This window comes from Neomonachus schauinslandi, chromosome 3 (genome assembly GCF_002201575.2).
Source record: "Neomonachus schauinslandi chromosome 3, ASM220157v2, whole genome shotgun sequence".
Classification (NCBI taxonomy): Eukaryota; Metazoa; Chordata; class Mammalia; order Carnivora; family Phocidae; genus Neomonachus; species Neomonachus schauinslandi.
In genome coordinates this window covers 139,752,444-139,770,380 of record NC_058405.1, presented here as the reverse complement: position 1 = coordinate 139,770,380, position 17,937 = coordinate 139,752,444, and the positions used below count along the sequence as shown (strand labels likewise).

Here is a 17,937-nt window from a genome sequence, read left to right as displayed (position 1 = left end):
CTGCTCCTCCCCCTGCTCATGCTCTCTCTCTCAAATAGATAAATAAAATCTTAAAAAAAAAAATCACACGATAAAGTTTCCAAACTACTAGCTACCTATACTTTATCAAAATGTACTATTGCCACCATGAAAAACAGTGTGATGTTTCCTCAAAAAATTAAAAATAGAATTACCATATGATACAATGATTCCATTTCTGGGTATATACACAAAAGAATTAAAAGCAGGATCTCAGATAATTTGCACACCTGTGTTCATAGCAGCATTATTCACAATAGCTAAAATATGGAAGCAGTACAAGTGTCCATAGATGGGTGAATGGATATGCAAAATGTGGTGTATACACACACACACACACACACACAATGGAATATTAGTTAACCTTAAAAAGGAAAGAAATTCTGACAGGTGCTGCAACATGGATGAACCTCAAAGACATTATGTTAAGTTCAACGAGCCAGTCACAGAAAGATAAATACTGTATGATCCCATTTATATGAAATACTTAGAATAGTCAAAATCATAGAGACAGAAAGCAGAATGGTGGTTGCCAGGGGTCTGGGGGAGGAGGGATAGGAGAACTATTGTTTAATGGGTATAGATTTTCAGTTTTACAAGGTTAAAAGAGTTATGAAGATAGGTGGGTGTAATGGTTGCACAACATAATTAATGTGTTTAATATCTTTGAACTGTACACTTAAAAATAGTTAAGATGGTAAATTTCATGTTATATGTATTTTAACATAATAAAAAAAATTGGGGAAAAGAAGTGCTATTTGCAACTCTACAGAATCCAGTTATAGCTTTTTGATATATCCCCATGGAAGATACTTCACTAAAATTCAGCTGGTATAAAAACAGGCATTTCCCAGAGGGATAAACAAAGAAGGCATAATAACCTTTGTAAGATCCTCCATAAACTTCAAAGGATAGGAGAATGCCTGTAAGGTTTTTTGTTTTGTTTTGTTTTGGGGGGTTTCTTGTTTGTTTGTTTGTTTGGTTTTTGTTTTGTTTTGTTTTGTTTTGTGATGGTAGGGGAAGTGGAGTATAAGCAAACTTTTTAGGGTTTGGATATTTAGGGTTTAGGGTGTGGATATTATGTATCTCAAAAAGCTTTTTAAAAAAATCCATCTAATTATAGTTAATATACCAATTTTCTTAGTGCAATATATTTCATACTAACTATTCTCCAAATTGTTTCCCAGAGTTAACAGTGCAACTTATAATTAAATATTATGCTAGATGAAGAAACACAGGCCAAAGTTCGAAATGAGCTATATGTGGATAGAGAAATCTGAACAACAAAACTTCTGTAGGGGAAAGGACTAAAAAGTCGAAAAGACAGCAAGGGATGGAGAGAAAAAAAGTGACTGAAGCCTTTTAAAGGTTTCAAGGCCAAGAATTTAAATTAGAAAATATTAGTCTGAAATCACTTAAATTCATGTATGCAGTTTGCATTATTGTCCATGTCTCCCAACGTAGAAAACAGTTTCTTTACGCAACACCCCAGCCCTGCTCCATCTAATTAACAGAGAAAGGTCATCTGCACACAAGAAGGCCCTACCTTTGCTGCTGAAGAGCTGGATTAATCTTTTAACAAAGTCTTAAATATTTCTAATTGCCTTTGCCCTTAAACCTTGGTATTCTCAGACTTTCAACCATATTTTCTGTCCTCTTCCTTGGTGTGGACCTGTGGTGCCACACATTCCAACCTGCCCTCCACACCCTTTGCACAATCATCCGTCCTAAGTGGGGTTTTATGGACAGAACCACTTTTTTCCTAGCCATCGTCTTTGCAGCCTGCTGACAGAGGTCCCTTTGCCTCTTGAGGGTTTATATACAACTATGACACTATGACACTATGACACACACTGAGTTTCTTTTTCTTTCTTTCTTTCTTTTTTTTCTTTTTTAGACACACACTCAGTTTCTAACAGTAAGATTAACTTGGAGTAAAAAAATGCATTGTGTATTTTGGGTGCAGGTCACTGTTTGCTGTTCCGGTTGGCAATGTACACAATGATTTAAGCAATACTCCTTTGGGCATTTTAGTTTAGGGTGTGGATATTATGTGACACAGCGTCAACTCTTGGTTTGTTCTTGAGGGCAATTAGCAGAAAACTGTTTTTTTCTGTTTTGGTTTGTTTGGACTAACTATTTGCTCAAGCAGAAGGAGCTTGCCTTCGACACTGAGGCAAACTCAACAAGGAGGTCAGGTTGGTTCTCCATCTCTGCCATGAAATGAAACCATTTATGATATTTTCTACATCCTGGTATCTCTTGGTATCTACTCTCCTGAGCTTGCTCCAACCTCTCCCTTCATGGCATCAGATAAAGATTGTGGGTCCCAGGCACTGAGATCCAGGCATGGTTTCCCTCTTGCTGGCCAGCAGGAAGGTGCTGAGACCAGAAACCTGGGTAGTAGCTATATAACTGCCGAGCAGCCGTGACATATTCTGGGAAACAAAAATAATTGCTGAACACCAAAGTATATGTGAAAGCACTTTGCCCTCTTTGACTCAAGAATATTATCATGAACCTTAGCAAAACAAAGCAATGGTGCTAACTCAATCTTCTGAACGTTAGGCTTGACTCTGAACATGCTTTTGAGATGAGTTAAGGGTTTAAACGGTGAGTGGACTAGTTTGACTCTGTTTATAGCTTTATCCTCCATTCTGGCTTTGTCCCAGAAGTTTCCAATGGCTCTAGCAGATTTGGAGTCAGTATCTCTGATGTATTTGCATCTGACCTCTGACCTAAACCGCAGTGTTATTTTCAGCTGTTCTTTGACAGGGAATCCAACAGCTGCTGTTTAATACCACAGACAGCTTGTGACACACGCTGGGTTTCTAGCAAGAGGATTAATCTGATGATCTTGGGCTCTGATTTGAAGCTGTCTATAATTTTCCTGCATAGGGGGTGGAGAAGAATAAAAATGAAACTTCAAGTACATTGTTATCCTTTTTAAAAAATTGCAGTAAAATATACAGTGTTAACCCTTAATTAAACAAACAAAAAAACCATTTTCTTGCTGCATTTAAAAGGTAATAACAAGGTAATTACTTCCTGGTAGTTGTGATAATTGAATTTGAAAATGCTAGTGAGTGGAGTAAGTAAATCACAAAGAAATCCTGAAATGGTAGATACCGATAATTGCTCATTAAAATATTTTTTACATGTCCCTAAGAAATCTGAAGCTCTGAGAAAATGTGACCATGCCACATAAACTTGACAAAAGGCAATAAGTTTTAGAAAAGCAAATTAATCTAAAATTATAAGCAATTTTGTGGCTTAATTCCAAAATACATACTAGAACTTATTATTTTTTTTAAAAAGATTTTATTTATTTATTTGACAGAGAGAGACACAGCGAGAGAGGGAACACAAGCAGGGGGAGTGGGAGAGGGAGAAGCAGGCTTCCCACTGAGCAGGGAGCCCGATGCAGGGCTGGATCCCAGGACCCTGGGATCATGACCTGAGCCGAAGGCAGACGCTTAACGATTGAGCCACCCAGGCGCCCCTAGAACTTATTTTTAAAGTACATTTTGTGGGGTTTTCTTTGCATAAGGGAGACTTGAAAATCTTGAAAAGATTGATATCCAGGTCCATGATTGGCTGGTTTCAAAGTCCACCCTAGCTATAATAGATTCAATGGCCAAATTAATTTGGGTTGTCAGGATGTAATTTTTTTTCCCTTTGCTATTAAACATCAGCTGATAGGCAGAGAGCTAGAAACTGCCCTCCCCATTTAAGATAATGGCAAAAATATCAGGCACTTAGTGTTACCATACCAGGGGTGTGGCTGTTCTTTCCCATTCTCTTCTCTCTCTCTCCCCTCTCGTGATAAACTCAATGGGGTTGTCTATTTTTAACCTCCTGTTCTTTCCTTTTGGCAGAGTAATCAGTGTGAGCTGAGCTCCTTCCCTGAATGAATCCACCTAACCCCAGTGATTGCCTTCTGAAATGACCAGCAGACACACATCTGTCCAGAGGCTGTCCAGAGTATAAATTCTGGTTCTAAAGTACCATGTCCAGCCAAGGAAGTCCTGGTGTGGAGTTTTCTACGACGACAGTTAGTTCAGTAGCTGTTCAGGCTGGGGACTCCAGAATCGTGATAGCTGTCATAAAGGTAAGACAACTTTCCTTTTTCTCTGTGGCTGTTGGCTTTTTGCAGGGTGTTAATAATCCTAAAGAATGTTCCACATAGTCAGCAACACTCAGCGTATAGAAAATAGCACAGCAAGTACATCTTACTTGTAAGTTTAAGCAACTTACTATGGTTTCTCTTTCAGTTAGTTAGAAAACATCTACAGCAGCTTAATTAAAACAAAAACAAAAAACTCTACCATATACTTTCAATTTGATTTTTAAAGGCAAGGTACTCATGACTGCAAGTTCACAGGCTGGAGAATCAAGGGGACCTGTAAAATGTTTGTGATTTTTGAGAGTGGATGTGATGGAGGACGGAAGAGGACGGTCCCAGTAGATACGGGCTGGCACTGTTTTGAACATGATGAAGGGCAGGGAACACCTAATAGGAGGCTCTGATATGTGCCCTCCGCAGCACTGCTTTTGACATGGTAAAGGCACTAGTAAATCCTTATCACATTTTGGGGGAATGAAGACCCTGCCAGGGAAGGTGCAAAGGGCAGGCATCAAATTTGCCCTTATCAGCAGGAAGTTGAAGCTACTTGAGGCTTAGGGCTATTGCATATTTTATGTCAAGTAATTTGCTGATTTGCAAAGATGGCCACATACCTTTAGGTTGAAGAAGACATCTATGATTTTATTCCCTATGAAATGTCTTGCAAAAACCCTTGAAGCATTATGCTTGGATTTAGACAAGTCACTACTTCATGAATTCAGTGTTTAATCAAGTGAACAAGACAAACAAGCTGGTGCTCACCAGCCAGTTACTTTCAGGACCTCACAAACCTGAGCTGAATGACTTCTCTGACCTTTGTTAGAAGCCTGGACTGAGGCCTGTTTAATTTAACTTAATTGCTGTGAATTTTATGTTAATATGAAAAGTTGTAACAGGAAAGCAGCACTTGATACTATGCAAAACAATTCACTCTAGAAGCACTGAATATAGTGTTCCTACTGATGTGATTCCCAATGCTCTTGAGACTTAGCCCCATGCAAACAGCACCTCTGATGATTCCCTGGCCCTTGAGTCCTTTCAAAGGCAGTAGGTGGTCATGGAAAGAAGCCTGAGGCAGAAGTAGCAAAAAATGATAATTTGCATGTGATTTTATGATGCTTTGAGTAACTACAAATTTCAGCAGTGAGGGAAAAGAGGCAAACTCATTGTTTTAAAAAAGTTAACTTTTCTTTCCCTCAAATAGGAAACATTTCTTAGAGCAGGAAGAGGAATAATGTGTATGGGATAAATTATAGGAGAATCAGAGGTCAATTGACAGTGCAGGGGAAAAAACCCTAAAATTATGCTGGAAATACTTATTTTAACTTGATTGTGTTTCTAAGAATGTTCCCTCTGACCACCCTCCACAGCTTCTTTAACTTACTGCTGTCCCAAATAAAATAAACCGCAAGCTATTCAGAGTAGAAAGTCCATCTTAAAGAAGTGTCTGTGTCTGATCTGTATGGGTTTGTTTCCAAATGGTCTTAGGGCACTCATGATCTGGACTAGCCACACATATTTTTCGTTTCTCTTCAACACTTTGCTTATCCATGTGCACGTGCCTTTTAGCAGTTCCTCTTGCTTAATCAGTTGTTGCTTCTTAGAAAAGCAATTCCTCAGGAAATGCAATGGTGAATTATATCTTGGAGCAGTGAAAGTGTCCTACGTGTGTAAAACAAATTGGCTGCATTCATACAGCTGTTGTCACATGCATTTAAATTTATTGACATTTTCATACATACTTTATTGATTACTCAACAACAAAAGTTGGAAAATGTTATGTTTTTAACTTTACTGTAAGATAAAAATCTGTTGCCTCATCTGCTGTTTATTCTTCACAGTTGAACCAGTGAGGTCAATGTAAAGACACTGATCAGCCTAAATAGCATTTATAAAACCTTTCCCCTTTGGTGAAGTTTGCAGCCTATTTGCCCCTATATGCAATTTCACTCTTTTTATGGAATTAAGTTTTGTGAGAGAGAGAATGTACAATTGTGTAACATGTTCTGTAATTTTATAATATTCAATAATACACAATCTATTGTATGTGTTCTTCATTTGAGAATTTTTAATTTAAATACCGTATGCCAAGAGAAAAGAATTTACCCTAAGAGTGAAAAAAAAGACAGAGAGTGGATTTATATTAAACCTGTTATATTTCAATTTCAGGAAGGCCTATCTCTATAGAAAGAATAAAATGTTCACAGTAAAACTGAAACAGAAAAAAAGAAAGACAGAAAGAAAGAAGAAAAAGGAGAAGGGTAAAGGGGAAGAAACAAGAGGAACTAAAAGTGCATTTTATTTCATTTTTATTTATAGTGTGGCAAGTGGGTGCAACTTCAATTGGCTGAATCACAGCCCAATCTTCTAGAAATTGGTAGCAGTCAAGATGAGACCAAAAAACTTCTTCATGATCATGAACTTCTTTTGGCCAAGCTCAAGGTAAGATATTAAAATGTGAAGCAGATACAAAATTAAAAAGAAAATAAAAAGCCATTTCTTATACTTCCTCTTGATTCCTCTGACATCACTGGCCTATTGCCATTGTAATATACTGCCATATAGATAATGGAAAAGCTCTATAGCTATTTATGAGCAAATGCCAGCATTCAAGAGAGGTAACAAGATTTTTTAAAAACTTCCCCTAATGTGATAGAAAATATGGAGTGATAATATTTCCACTGTGGAGAAATAACTAATTTTTTTTTCCTGGCTGCCTCAGTGAAAAAAAATTCTATCATTTTTCCATTTCATCCATTATACTGTCAAGTCACAACAACAGATCCAAACTTTCTGTTGCTAATGATACCTGCTGGCAAGAATAATATAGAAGCTTATTTTCCCTCTGTTGAACTGTTGAAAACATCTGATTTTGTGTTTAATATTAAGAGTTCTTGAAACCAAATAATAATTTTAGTAAAATCAGAGTTATTATTCCATATAAGTGTGGTTATTTAGTCAGAATCTAAAAATAACATTAGCTTGAGATTGCCAGATAAGGTATCAAGTCAGGGCCAGCTACATAATTTGTGGGGCTTAGTGCAAAATAAAAAGGTGGGCTTCCTGTTTAAAAAGCAAGAAAAAGCTTTTTCTTGACCTGTCACATTGTATTTTATCTGCTATTTAATGTCTAGTTCTTCAGGCCTAGGATACATTCTGGCCCAGTGCGTACCCTCACAGGCTCTGGGCCCCCGCCATGGCTCAGTCACAGGGTGTGGGCCTGACCCCAGCCTTTCCCTAGCTGTGCCCTGACCCCAGCAGGGCAGATGGCAGAGGTCACTGAACAAGGGTAGGGGAGCAGACAGGATAGCAGAGACTCTCTGGGAGGCAGGGCTCCATGTGAGATAAAGCACCAATCCCCCAGCACTTCCTCTGTTGCCCCATTGGACTTGACTTACAAAACACAAATTTAGAAATCAAATTATTAAAAATTTCAAAACGGTGACAGGCAGAGTCACTTTAAACCCCAAGTTTAAACCCTTCTAAGAACAGAGCCTAGGGATGCAGCCAGCCATGTGAGTAAGAACGCTTGTAGGTAAATGAATGGCTTCACTAAGATCAAAGAGGTTTGATTAGGCAGCCGGCAATGACTCTGTTTTTAGTCCTTTAATATTACTGGCTTCTTTGAACATCCTAGGCTGGATTGTATACTTGCTTCCTAGATTTAGAAGCAGATCTAAACTGTATCTGATATATATGGACAGTGGTTTTCTGATTGGGCAGTAGTAAAAGTAATTGGGTATATCAGACTGGAAAGTTGAAGAAAGAATTAGTACTGAAGGAGGGAGCCATTAGAATCCAGAATTTATTCTCCTGTTTGGGCAGCTCCTTGCTCTGGGCTCTGGGCCGTCTTTCAAAGTAGAAATCCCTGGCCACCAGGAAGTCCTTTGTATATAAGAAAAGAACACATTATGATGTGAAAGAGCATTGAACCAGGAATCAAAAGATCTATGTTTTAGCACTAATTATACCATTAACTAGTGTAATTCAGCTAAAAACTCAAAGTCTGACTGCGGCTGCTACACAAATAAACTGAATTCCATGAATTGTGGAAACCCAATACTTCCTCAAAATTCCTGCTCATCCCTAGAGGTTTACTTTCTCATGATCTCCTGTGTCCCCAGCTCCTTCTTCTATACCTGCCAACTGTTTGTGCTGAAGCTAACTTGGACTTGAAACTACATCCCTTCCCCTGTTTCCACTAACACTTCATGCCCAGCCAGCATTTGCAGGTCTACTAATGAAATGTGAGTGGTGCGGAAGCTCACAGAAGTATGGGTCTTTCAGGCTCCCTCTTTCTCCCAACCCTATGCCTGTCCAGGGCCACACAACTCCAGGGGGAATGCTGTCTCAGGCAAAGCACTTTGGCTCTACAGCAACTATGCTTAAATGCTTAAATTTGCATACCTAAATCAATCCAGGAGCTCAGTGGGGTGGGGGCGGGGGGAAGGAAAAGGGCTTTCCATTTAACAGGATCCATCCTCCGAAGATGCTTGTGGTTCAGAATGTAAAGTCCTGTTGTCCTTTTATGCCAGTCTTCTGGCTATGGACTAGCCTTCTGGACTTCAGGCTTTTTAACTGTAAAATGAAGGGAGAAGATTGATCAAAGCTCCATATCTATTGTGGACCTTACTATAAGGTGTCATGGGATCATGGAGCCATTCTCCCTCTCTGTACATGGATCTAAGAACATGAGGTCTCAGGTAAAAAGGCCTTTTGGCTTCACGTAGGCCTCTAGCCATGACCTCTTTCTGTCCATCTCTCATACCCTCCTCGACCCCACCTATCACTAGCAACTTAGCCACCCACCCCCCAAAGAAATTTTAAGTAGTAGCATCATCCTCCAATGTTATTGATTAAAAAAAAGAAATCAAGGAGTCTGAAGTCTGTTCCAGATTTGCTGACAAAAGACTTTTTAAAATAAAAAGGTGGGGCGCCTGGGTGACTCAGTTGGTTAAGCAGTCACCTTCGGCTCAGGTCATGGTGGCCGGGGGGTGGGGGTGGGGGGGGGTCCCTGCTCAGCAGGGAGTCTGCTTTTCCCTCTCCCTCTCCTGTTCCCTCTGCTTGTGCTCTCTGGCTCTCTCTATCAAATAAATAAATAAAATCTTTAAAAAAAGATTAAAAAATAAAAAAAGATTAAAAAATAATACATGATCATGTATAGATCATGAATTTAACCAATTTATTAGCTATTACACTGTCAGTGAGGGCACAACTTAAGCTGTAGCACAAAGTTGTTGGATCCAAGTTAGTTTTAATATGAGCTTTTTGAATGATAAGAACATTAGTAGTTCAAAAAGCCAATAATATTTAATATTTAATGTTCATTCCAGTCCTTTTCCTATGCACAGGGCCCTGCAATTTGTTCTAATTATAAAGATAAATGCTGTGTAAGGGGCGTTTGAGAGGGTGTAGGGTTCAGCGCCGAGTCTACTCTAATTTGGGCATAGCAGTTAGCCTCTCTGGTTTCAGGTTCTTCATTTGAAAAATTATGATAAAAGCAGTTACCCTCAAACACCTAAAAATGGAAATTTGGGGGGAAAATGCAATGATATATGTATATACCTGCTGCTTTTAAAAGAAGAAGTGGTATAAATGTTCTGTTAATAATTAATAGATCAGAGGAATTTGGATATTTAATTTGATAGAAAAGCAATGTTCTGCCTCCATTGAAAATTATCTCAAACCCTAGTAATTTAGATTAAAAGAGAAATTTCTGGAAGCAGAAATTTTATGAGATTTTCCTAATGTTGGTAATGTCTATACCCTGAAGATATTATTTTCCTTTCAGCAGTATAGTACTTAATTCCAGTGGAATGTCCAGAGAAAAAATAATTTCCCTATTTTCAGTGGTGAAAACATAATCATGTGGAAAAAGCATTAACTCCCAAAAGGCATCTAGATTCTCAAACCATACTCAAATTATTTCTAACGAGAAGGAAGAAATTTGGGAAAGGGGAGAGAGATTTAAGTCAGGTAAAGATTTGCCTATGGCTGCTTTTGACATTACATTCCTAAGTGGTTCTCAGAGGAAAGAGGAATTGGAAGGACGTTAAGGATGTTGCTGAGGATATTCTCCTCAGCATCTGTCTTGTGACTAACGACATTGCAATTGTCCAAAGGAATTTACAAACCAAACGAACTTCCGGCCACTGGCTCCTGTGTTGGTACGTATACAATATTAGCATCCAGGGAAGAATGACCCTTTTGAGTATAGAATACTAAATTTCACCTCTGATTTGACTTATAAATCTATTGGTTCCCTGATTCCGACTAAATTTCTGACTCAGGGAATACTTATTTTTCTCCTATTTCCATTTACTTAGCTAAAAATGAATGCATGAGAAATAGTCAAAATATATTACTAGTAAAGCTAAAAGTCTTATTAAAACTTGCCTTATGGGGCGCCTGGGTGGCTCAGTCAGTTAAGCGGCTGCCTTCGGCTCAGGTCATGATCCCAGGGTCCTGGGATGGAGCCCCGCATCGGGCTCCTTGCTCAGCAGGCAGCCTGCTTCTCCCTCTGCCTCTGCCTGCCGCTCCCCCTGCTTGTGCTCTCTCTCTCACTATCTCTCTCTCTGTGTCAAATAAAAATAAATAAAATCTTTAAAAAAAAAAACTTGCCTTACATAAGAAATAGCATGATTTTCTACTATAAACTTGAGTATTCACTAAAAGTGTAGCATTTAAAATTTTTTTTTTCATGGTAAAATATATATAACATAAAATTTGCAATTTCAACCATTTTTAAGTGTACATTTCTGTGGCATTAATTACACTCACAGTGTTGTGCAGCTATCACCACTATTTCCCAAGCTTTTTCTTCACCTCAAATATAAACTCTGCACCTAGTAAGCAATGACTCTTCTTCCTGCCTTCTCTGGTAACCTCAAATCTACTTTCTGCCTCTACAGATGTGTCCATTTTAGGTGCTTCGTATAAATGGACTCACTCATATACTTGTCCTTTATGGTGGGCTTTATTTCACTTAGCATATAATGTTTTCAAGGTTCCTCCATGTTGTCGTATGTATCAGAACTTCATTCCTTTTTATGAATGACTAATACTTTATTGTATGGATATACCACATTTTATTTATCCATTCATACTTTGATGGACCCTTGGGTTGTTTCTGCTTTTCAACTATTATGAATAATTCTGCAATGAACATTGGCATACAAGTATCAGAGTACCTATTTTCAGTTATGTTGGGTATATTTAATTTTTTGAAGAAACACCAAAAGTTTTTCACAGCAGCTGCATCATATTACATTCCTACCAGCAACATACATGTGTTCTAGTTTCTCTACATCCTTGCCCAAACTTGCTATTTTCTGTGTTTTTGATTATAGCCATCCTACTGTGTGTGAATGGTATCTCATGGAGGTTTTGATTTATATTTCCCTAATAACTAATGATGTTAACCCCATTTTCATGTGTTTAGACAATTGTGTATCTTCTTTGGAGAAATGTCTATTCAAGTCTTTTGCCCACTTTTTAATCAAGTTGTTTGTTTTTTGTTGTGGAGTTGTAGGAGTTCTTTATATATTCTGGATATTAATCCCTTATCAAATGTAGGATTTGCTAACATTTTCTCCCATTCTGTGGGTTGTCTTTTCACTTTCCTGATAAGGTCCTTTAAGAATGAAGAATAAAGGGTGCCTGGGTGGCTCAGTCATTAGGCGTCTGCCTTCGGCTCAGGTCATGATCCCAGGGTCCTGGGATCGAGCCCCGTATCAGGCTCCCTGCTCAGTGGGAAGCCTGCTTCTCCCTCCCTTGCTCCCCCTGCTTGTGTTCCTCCTCTTGCTGTCTCTGTCTCTGTCAAATAAATAAATAAAATCTTTTAAAAAAAAGAATGAAGTATAAAGGAAATCTGTATGACTTAATTGTATATATTTCCACACTAGAGAAAATTTTATAGCATGTATGTTGAGAATGTGATGGAACCCTTTAGGATAGTATTGGAAGAGGACTAACTTATATTACCTTATCTGCGTCATAGCAGTGTTTTACCCTGAATGTTTACTTCATATAGGAAATCCATTTTCTCTCTTTCCCTATTTTCCTATAGACCCACAAGTTAGAAAATTCGACTCTCTTGAGTTAGAAATGCTACTCTCTCAGATGCCTTCACCCATGTCTCCTGCTTTCCTACAGGAGTGAGAGGCGCTGTGTTACCTGATTGGTGAGACTAGGGAAAGAAGCAGCTGCCATGGGGAAGCCAACCTCAAGGTTTCTCACTGCAGACCCTGTCTACCCATGCGCTACATGTTCTTTACTCTCTCTGCTGCTGCTGACCTGGTTGGAAATCTCTGCCTGCCAGAGGCAGGCTACAATCTCACCCTCTAGGGCAGCTGAATGTGTGTCTGTGCCTCAGACCCAACTCTTTCTACAGGCAGGTCCCAATGACTAGAAGTAGAAAACCAATCAGCTCATCCTCTGGTCCAGTTTTATGGTAATGAGAGCAGCTATTTTGATCCATATCTGACCTTGATGTCAATTTTTCAATTGATTTGTAATCTTGAGGGGAGAGGGGTAAGATTAATTTGTACCTTCCAAATTCCAATATTAAAAATTAAAAAAAAAATTTAATTCTAGTGCTGTTAACATACAGTGTTATATTAGTTTCTGGTATATAATATAGTGATTCAACAATTCCATATATTACCCAGTGCCCATCAAGATAAGTGTAATCCCAATCCCCATTACCTATTTCACCCATCCCCCCACCAACCTTCCCTCTGGTAACCATCTGTTTGTTCTCTATAGTTAAGAGTCTGGTTTTAGTTTGTCTTTTTTTTTTTTTCTTTGTTCAATTGTTTTGTTTCTTAACTTCCACATAAGAGTGAAATCCTATGGCATTTGTCTTTCTCTGATTGGCTTATTTCTTTTTTTTTTTTTTTTTTTTAAAGATTTTATTTATTTATTTGAGAGAGAGAGAATGAGAGACAGAGAGCACGAGAGGGAAGAGGGCAGAGGGAGAAGCAGACCCCCTGCTGAGCAGGGAGCCCGATGCGGGACTCGATCCCGGGACTCCAGGATCATGACCTGAGCCGAAGGCAGTCGCTTAACCAACTGAGCCACCCAGGCGCCCTCTGATTGGCTTATTTCACTTAGCATTGTACTCTCTAGTTCAATCTATGTTGTTGCAAATGGCAAGATTTCATTCTTTTAATGGCTGAATAATATTCCATTATATATATATACCACATCTTCTTTATCCATTCATCAGCTGATGGACATTTGGGCTCTTTCCATAAGTTGGCTATTTTTTTAACTTACTAATTTGTTTAAAGTAGGCTCCACACCCAGTGTGGAGCCCAATGTGGGGCTTGAACTCATGACCCTGAGATCAAGACCTGAGCTGAGCTCAAGAGTCAGACATTTGACTGACTAAATCACCCAAGCACTCCCATAAATTGGCTATTGTAAATAATGCTACAATAAACATAGGGGTGCATATATCCCTTTGAATTAGTGTTTTTGTATTCTTTGGGTAAATACCTAATTGTGTGATTACTGGATTATAGGGTAGTTCTGTTTTTAACTTTTTGAGGAAACTCCATACTGTTTTCCACAGTGGCTGCACCAGTTTGCATTCCCACCAAGAGTACAAAAGAATTGCTTTTTCTCGGTGGTTCAAAGGGATCTGTGTCTTAGTGTTCTAACATATAAAGGAGCTGTCATATTTTCACTGATTATTTTGAAGAAAATCACTGAAATAAGGTAGGAGCTACTAGGAGCTATAGTAGGCAGATTAATTTTTCTTTTATACTTTTGAAAATGGAGAACTTCTTCCATTAAAAAATAAAAAAAGTATTCTTACAATTATGAAACAGTAAAACTTCCTGGTGATTTTCCCTACCTCGCTTGGCACTTTTCTAGTCTACGGGGTATTTCTTTTCTGAAATGTTCAGCTCCAGTGAGTACTGTGGAGGTGTGGAGTGAAATAAAATTCAAATTCTTTAGATTGGAGAGTGCCATGGACAATCTGATAAAATATTATTTTTATAAGAGAAGTTGGTTTAAGAGAGAGTCTATGACAATAGGCTTCTCAGACGTGGAGTTAAGGCATATTAATATTGTCAATATCACAAATAATTTGTTAGTAGTTCAGGTTAAGCAGCAGTTCAGAATGTGATTATACTTAATGAAGTGTTGATGGGGTTGATTTATTAGAGGGGAAGGAAGTCTGTAAGTGGAACATTTTGTATGCATAGAGACTGTACAGTAAAAAATTGGGGGAGGACACTGTATTATCCCCAGTCTTGGCTCAGTAGTTAAGGTTGGACTTGACTCCTTGGCAGAAGCTCAAGGGCCTATGGGAAACACGAGACACTCACCATATTACTCTGGCCTGGGACACCAAGTGACAAAGAGTTGGCAAGAAAGAGAGGCATCTTCCATATTTCTGTAGGGACTAGAGCATGGCTTGGTTATAGCAAATACTGACAACTTTTTTGACAACTTTAGAAGAACCCAGTATATGGGAAAATTATGGTAGATTAAAGATGGCCATAAATTCTTTGGTACTCCTCCCATTGTGAAGTGAGGTCTGTGTCCATTCTCTTAAAACTGGTCAGACTCTCGGACTGCTTTGCCCCAAATATTACAACATAGATAATGCTGTAACAGTTTGCAGACCCAACGTCAAAAGACCAGCTGCTTTTACTTTCTGTAATTTCAAGTAGTCACTCTTGGAACCTAACCAACTTGTGAGGAAGTCAAGTAGCACTGTCGAGGCCCATGTGGAGAAGAACTGAGGCTCCCAGCAACAGCTCTGGCTGAGGTCTTGGGTAACAGCCAACCAACTTGCGAGTTATGTGAGTAAGCCATCTGAGCCATCTTGATTCTCCAGGCTGGGTTAAGCTTAACTGTGTGGAGCAAAGACAAATCTTCCCCACCAAGCCCTGCCCAAGTTGACAATTGTGAGCAGAGTGAATAAGTATTTTAGGCCACTAAAATTTGCAATGGTTTGTCACACAGCAATAGATTTTGAAGGGATTTTGAAGTCAGAACTCATGAACAAAAGATACAGAAAGAAGAAAACAAGAGTTTTCATGGGGAAAAAGTTGAGAAGTGGAACTAAGATTCTCTAAAATGAAAGATGATGTGATTGTTCTAATGATAAGCAACAAGAAAATTCTGAAGTTTGTAAATCATTTACTTTTAGAAAATTAAAAGCAGGTTCTAAAATATATCTATTATAATGTTTGTCTGTTTGACTTTCATTTCAGTATACTTTTTTGAACAGGAGGAAAAGGTTTGTAGTTATAATTCAGCACACAGGGATATGCACAAAGTATTACAGGTAGAGTGTGGAAAGAATGACTACCTGCCAGGGAATTCAGGGGAAGCTTGATAGAGAAAGTGATATTTGGCTGTCCTGGAGATGAATATGAGTTTTCCAGATACCACAGACCAAATTTAAAGGACAAACAATGGACTGGGAGAAATATATTTGCAGTTTATATGAAAGTTAAAGAGTTACAATCCTTCGTATTGATAAGAAAGACAAAAAAACAAATAAATCAATAAAAAACACACGATTCACAGAAGAGAGGCAAATCACCAATAAATATATAAAAGGGAGGCTCAACATCAGTAATAGCCCGAGAAGCAAACTAAATAATAAAAAAAAAATAAACCATGATTTGCCTAATGCAACATTAAAAATTCAAGATATTTATAATATCCAATGACAGAATACAAGGAAAGGTACATTCTACCCTACTGTCGGTGAGAATTTGGACTGACACAATCATTTTGGAAACTAGCAAGCATTAAAATGTAAAATGCTTACATTCTATGACTCAGCAACCTCACTTCCCAGAATCTCTCCTTAGAAATGAGAGCACTAGTAAGGATATAGATATGAAAATGCTTTTGCTATGATACTGAGCATCTTTCCACATGTTTTTTATTTTATTTTATTTATTTATTTGACAGAGAGAGCGCAAGAGAGGGAACACAAGCAGGGGAAGTGGGAGAGGGAGAAGCAGGCTTCCCACTGAGCAGGGAGCCCGATGCGGGGCTTGATCCCAGGACCCTGGGATCATGACCTGAGCCGAAGGCAGACGCCTAACGACTGAGCCACCCAGGCGTTCTCCACATGTTTTTAATGGAATAATTTGATTGGAAACAAAACAATGTCCAACAATAGGGAAATATGTTTATAAATTGACCATTTATGCTTCTTTCATACTTTGGAAGATTAAGCTGAGTCCCAGGCTTCTTGTTGTGACATAGGTAAACTCTTAGATGTTTAACCCAATGTTGGTTGGGCTTTATGGTATTTGTCACTAAATGCATTCTTATTTGAAATCTGGGTCAAAAGTCAGGATTATAACTAGCATTTTTTTTTTTTAGATCATAGGCCTGTAGTCTCCAAGCTATTAATTAGAAAACGGTGCTTCTTTAAAATATAAATCTACAAACAAAAGTTTTCATTGAAAGTAGAACCCAGAGTCCTTATTAGTTATCACAAAAAGGGTCTTGGTGTGAGATTTGGACTGACAGGACAAAACTCGGATAGCTTAAGAAATACAAATGAGGGCTAACAGAGATAAAAATGGTAGCAGAGGACTCACTCACCTCTACTCTTAATCTTCAATACTGCTGAGTTAGCTTAAATGTTAGGATAGAAATATCCCTTTTGCATTCTATCCAGATGGCAACAGATCCTTCTGCTCTAGAAAAGACCCAAGTATATATCATACTTAATCAAGAATATATCTTTTCTAAATACAGATTTTGTCTTAGATATATTATAATGTATAAATGTGTAAAACTCAAGAGTTTTTCAAATGGCATAGCTATATCATTCTCATGACAAGTTCAGTAAGCTATTAGTCCTCAGGAAAATAAGACAAACTTCTGATTCTTTGGTCAGCCCAGTCTTCCAAATCACCTGTATCCTCTCTCTCTCTCCTACCACATATTTGAGGTTCAGGGACTTAAGTGAGATTAGAATTTTTGTCTTAAAAAATTGTCTGAAAATGGAATACTGGTTCCAGTTCCAGGCAAGATGGAATAAACACACTTCACCCTATCTCCATTACAAGCAGCTATAAACCCTGGCAGAATGTGTGTATGCAGAGTACGCTGAAAGTTACGGGCCAGCAGGTAGATTGGGGAAAGATCAGAATCCCCAAACCACCAAACAGCAGTGTTGTTGTTTTCTCCCTCCAGTGTTGCCCAGCTTAGATTCAAAGGCAAGTTGACACCCTGAAGTATGCCCTGAGGTAGATGGAAACAGCTCCAGAAGAGTGAAGACTCTCTCATATCTAAGCAGTAAAAAGAGAGCTTCCATGGGTCAGACAGAAAGGGAGGAAATACCCTGCTTTTGTTTTTGCTTTTTGCTTTTTTGTTCTCTCTTCCCCAGCGCAGGCAGTCCCCTAGAGGCAGCTGTGATGGAGAAGGTGGAGGCAACCAGGCAGGTTCCTGAACCTCTGAGAAGGGAGAAACCTGCCTCTGACCAGAGGAATTATGGTCTCAGAACTTGCAGTGAATTTACATCACCTTTTTTTTTTTACATCACTTTTTTCCTCCCTCTGTTCTCTCCACTGTTTGGTCCTGCAGACATAGTGCTGGGAACTGCATGGCGGAGTGAGTAAACCAAAGCTTCAGGTTTCGGGCTAGAGGACCAGTAAAGGGGTTTCCATGGTACAAATTTCAGGCCCTGAGTCAAGCCAATGAAATTAGAAGAAGCAATCTCACCTTTCAACTCTATAACTCTTATTTATATAGATGGCTCTCCGATTTTCTTTTTAAAAAGCTCAATTACTCTGTCAGTA

General features: G+C 38.6%; 1 protein-coding gene across 1 annotated transcript in view; it reads left to right on the top strand.

The window, feature by feature from the left end:
* Positions 1–4,027: 4,027 nt before the first annotated feature.
* The window catches only part of CCDC141 (coiled-coil domain containing 141), a 182,679-nt gene continuing 168,769 nt past the window's right edge, over positions 4,028–17,937 (top strand). The window contains exons 1-2 of the mRNA XM_021703177.1: positions 4,028–4,129; positions 6,464–6,586. Coding sequence (XP_021558852.1) covers positions 4,028–4,129; positions 6,464–6,586 — 225 coding nt within the window. The remainder of the gene's footprint in view (positions 4,130–6,463; positions 6,587–17,937) is intronic.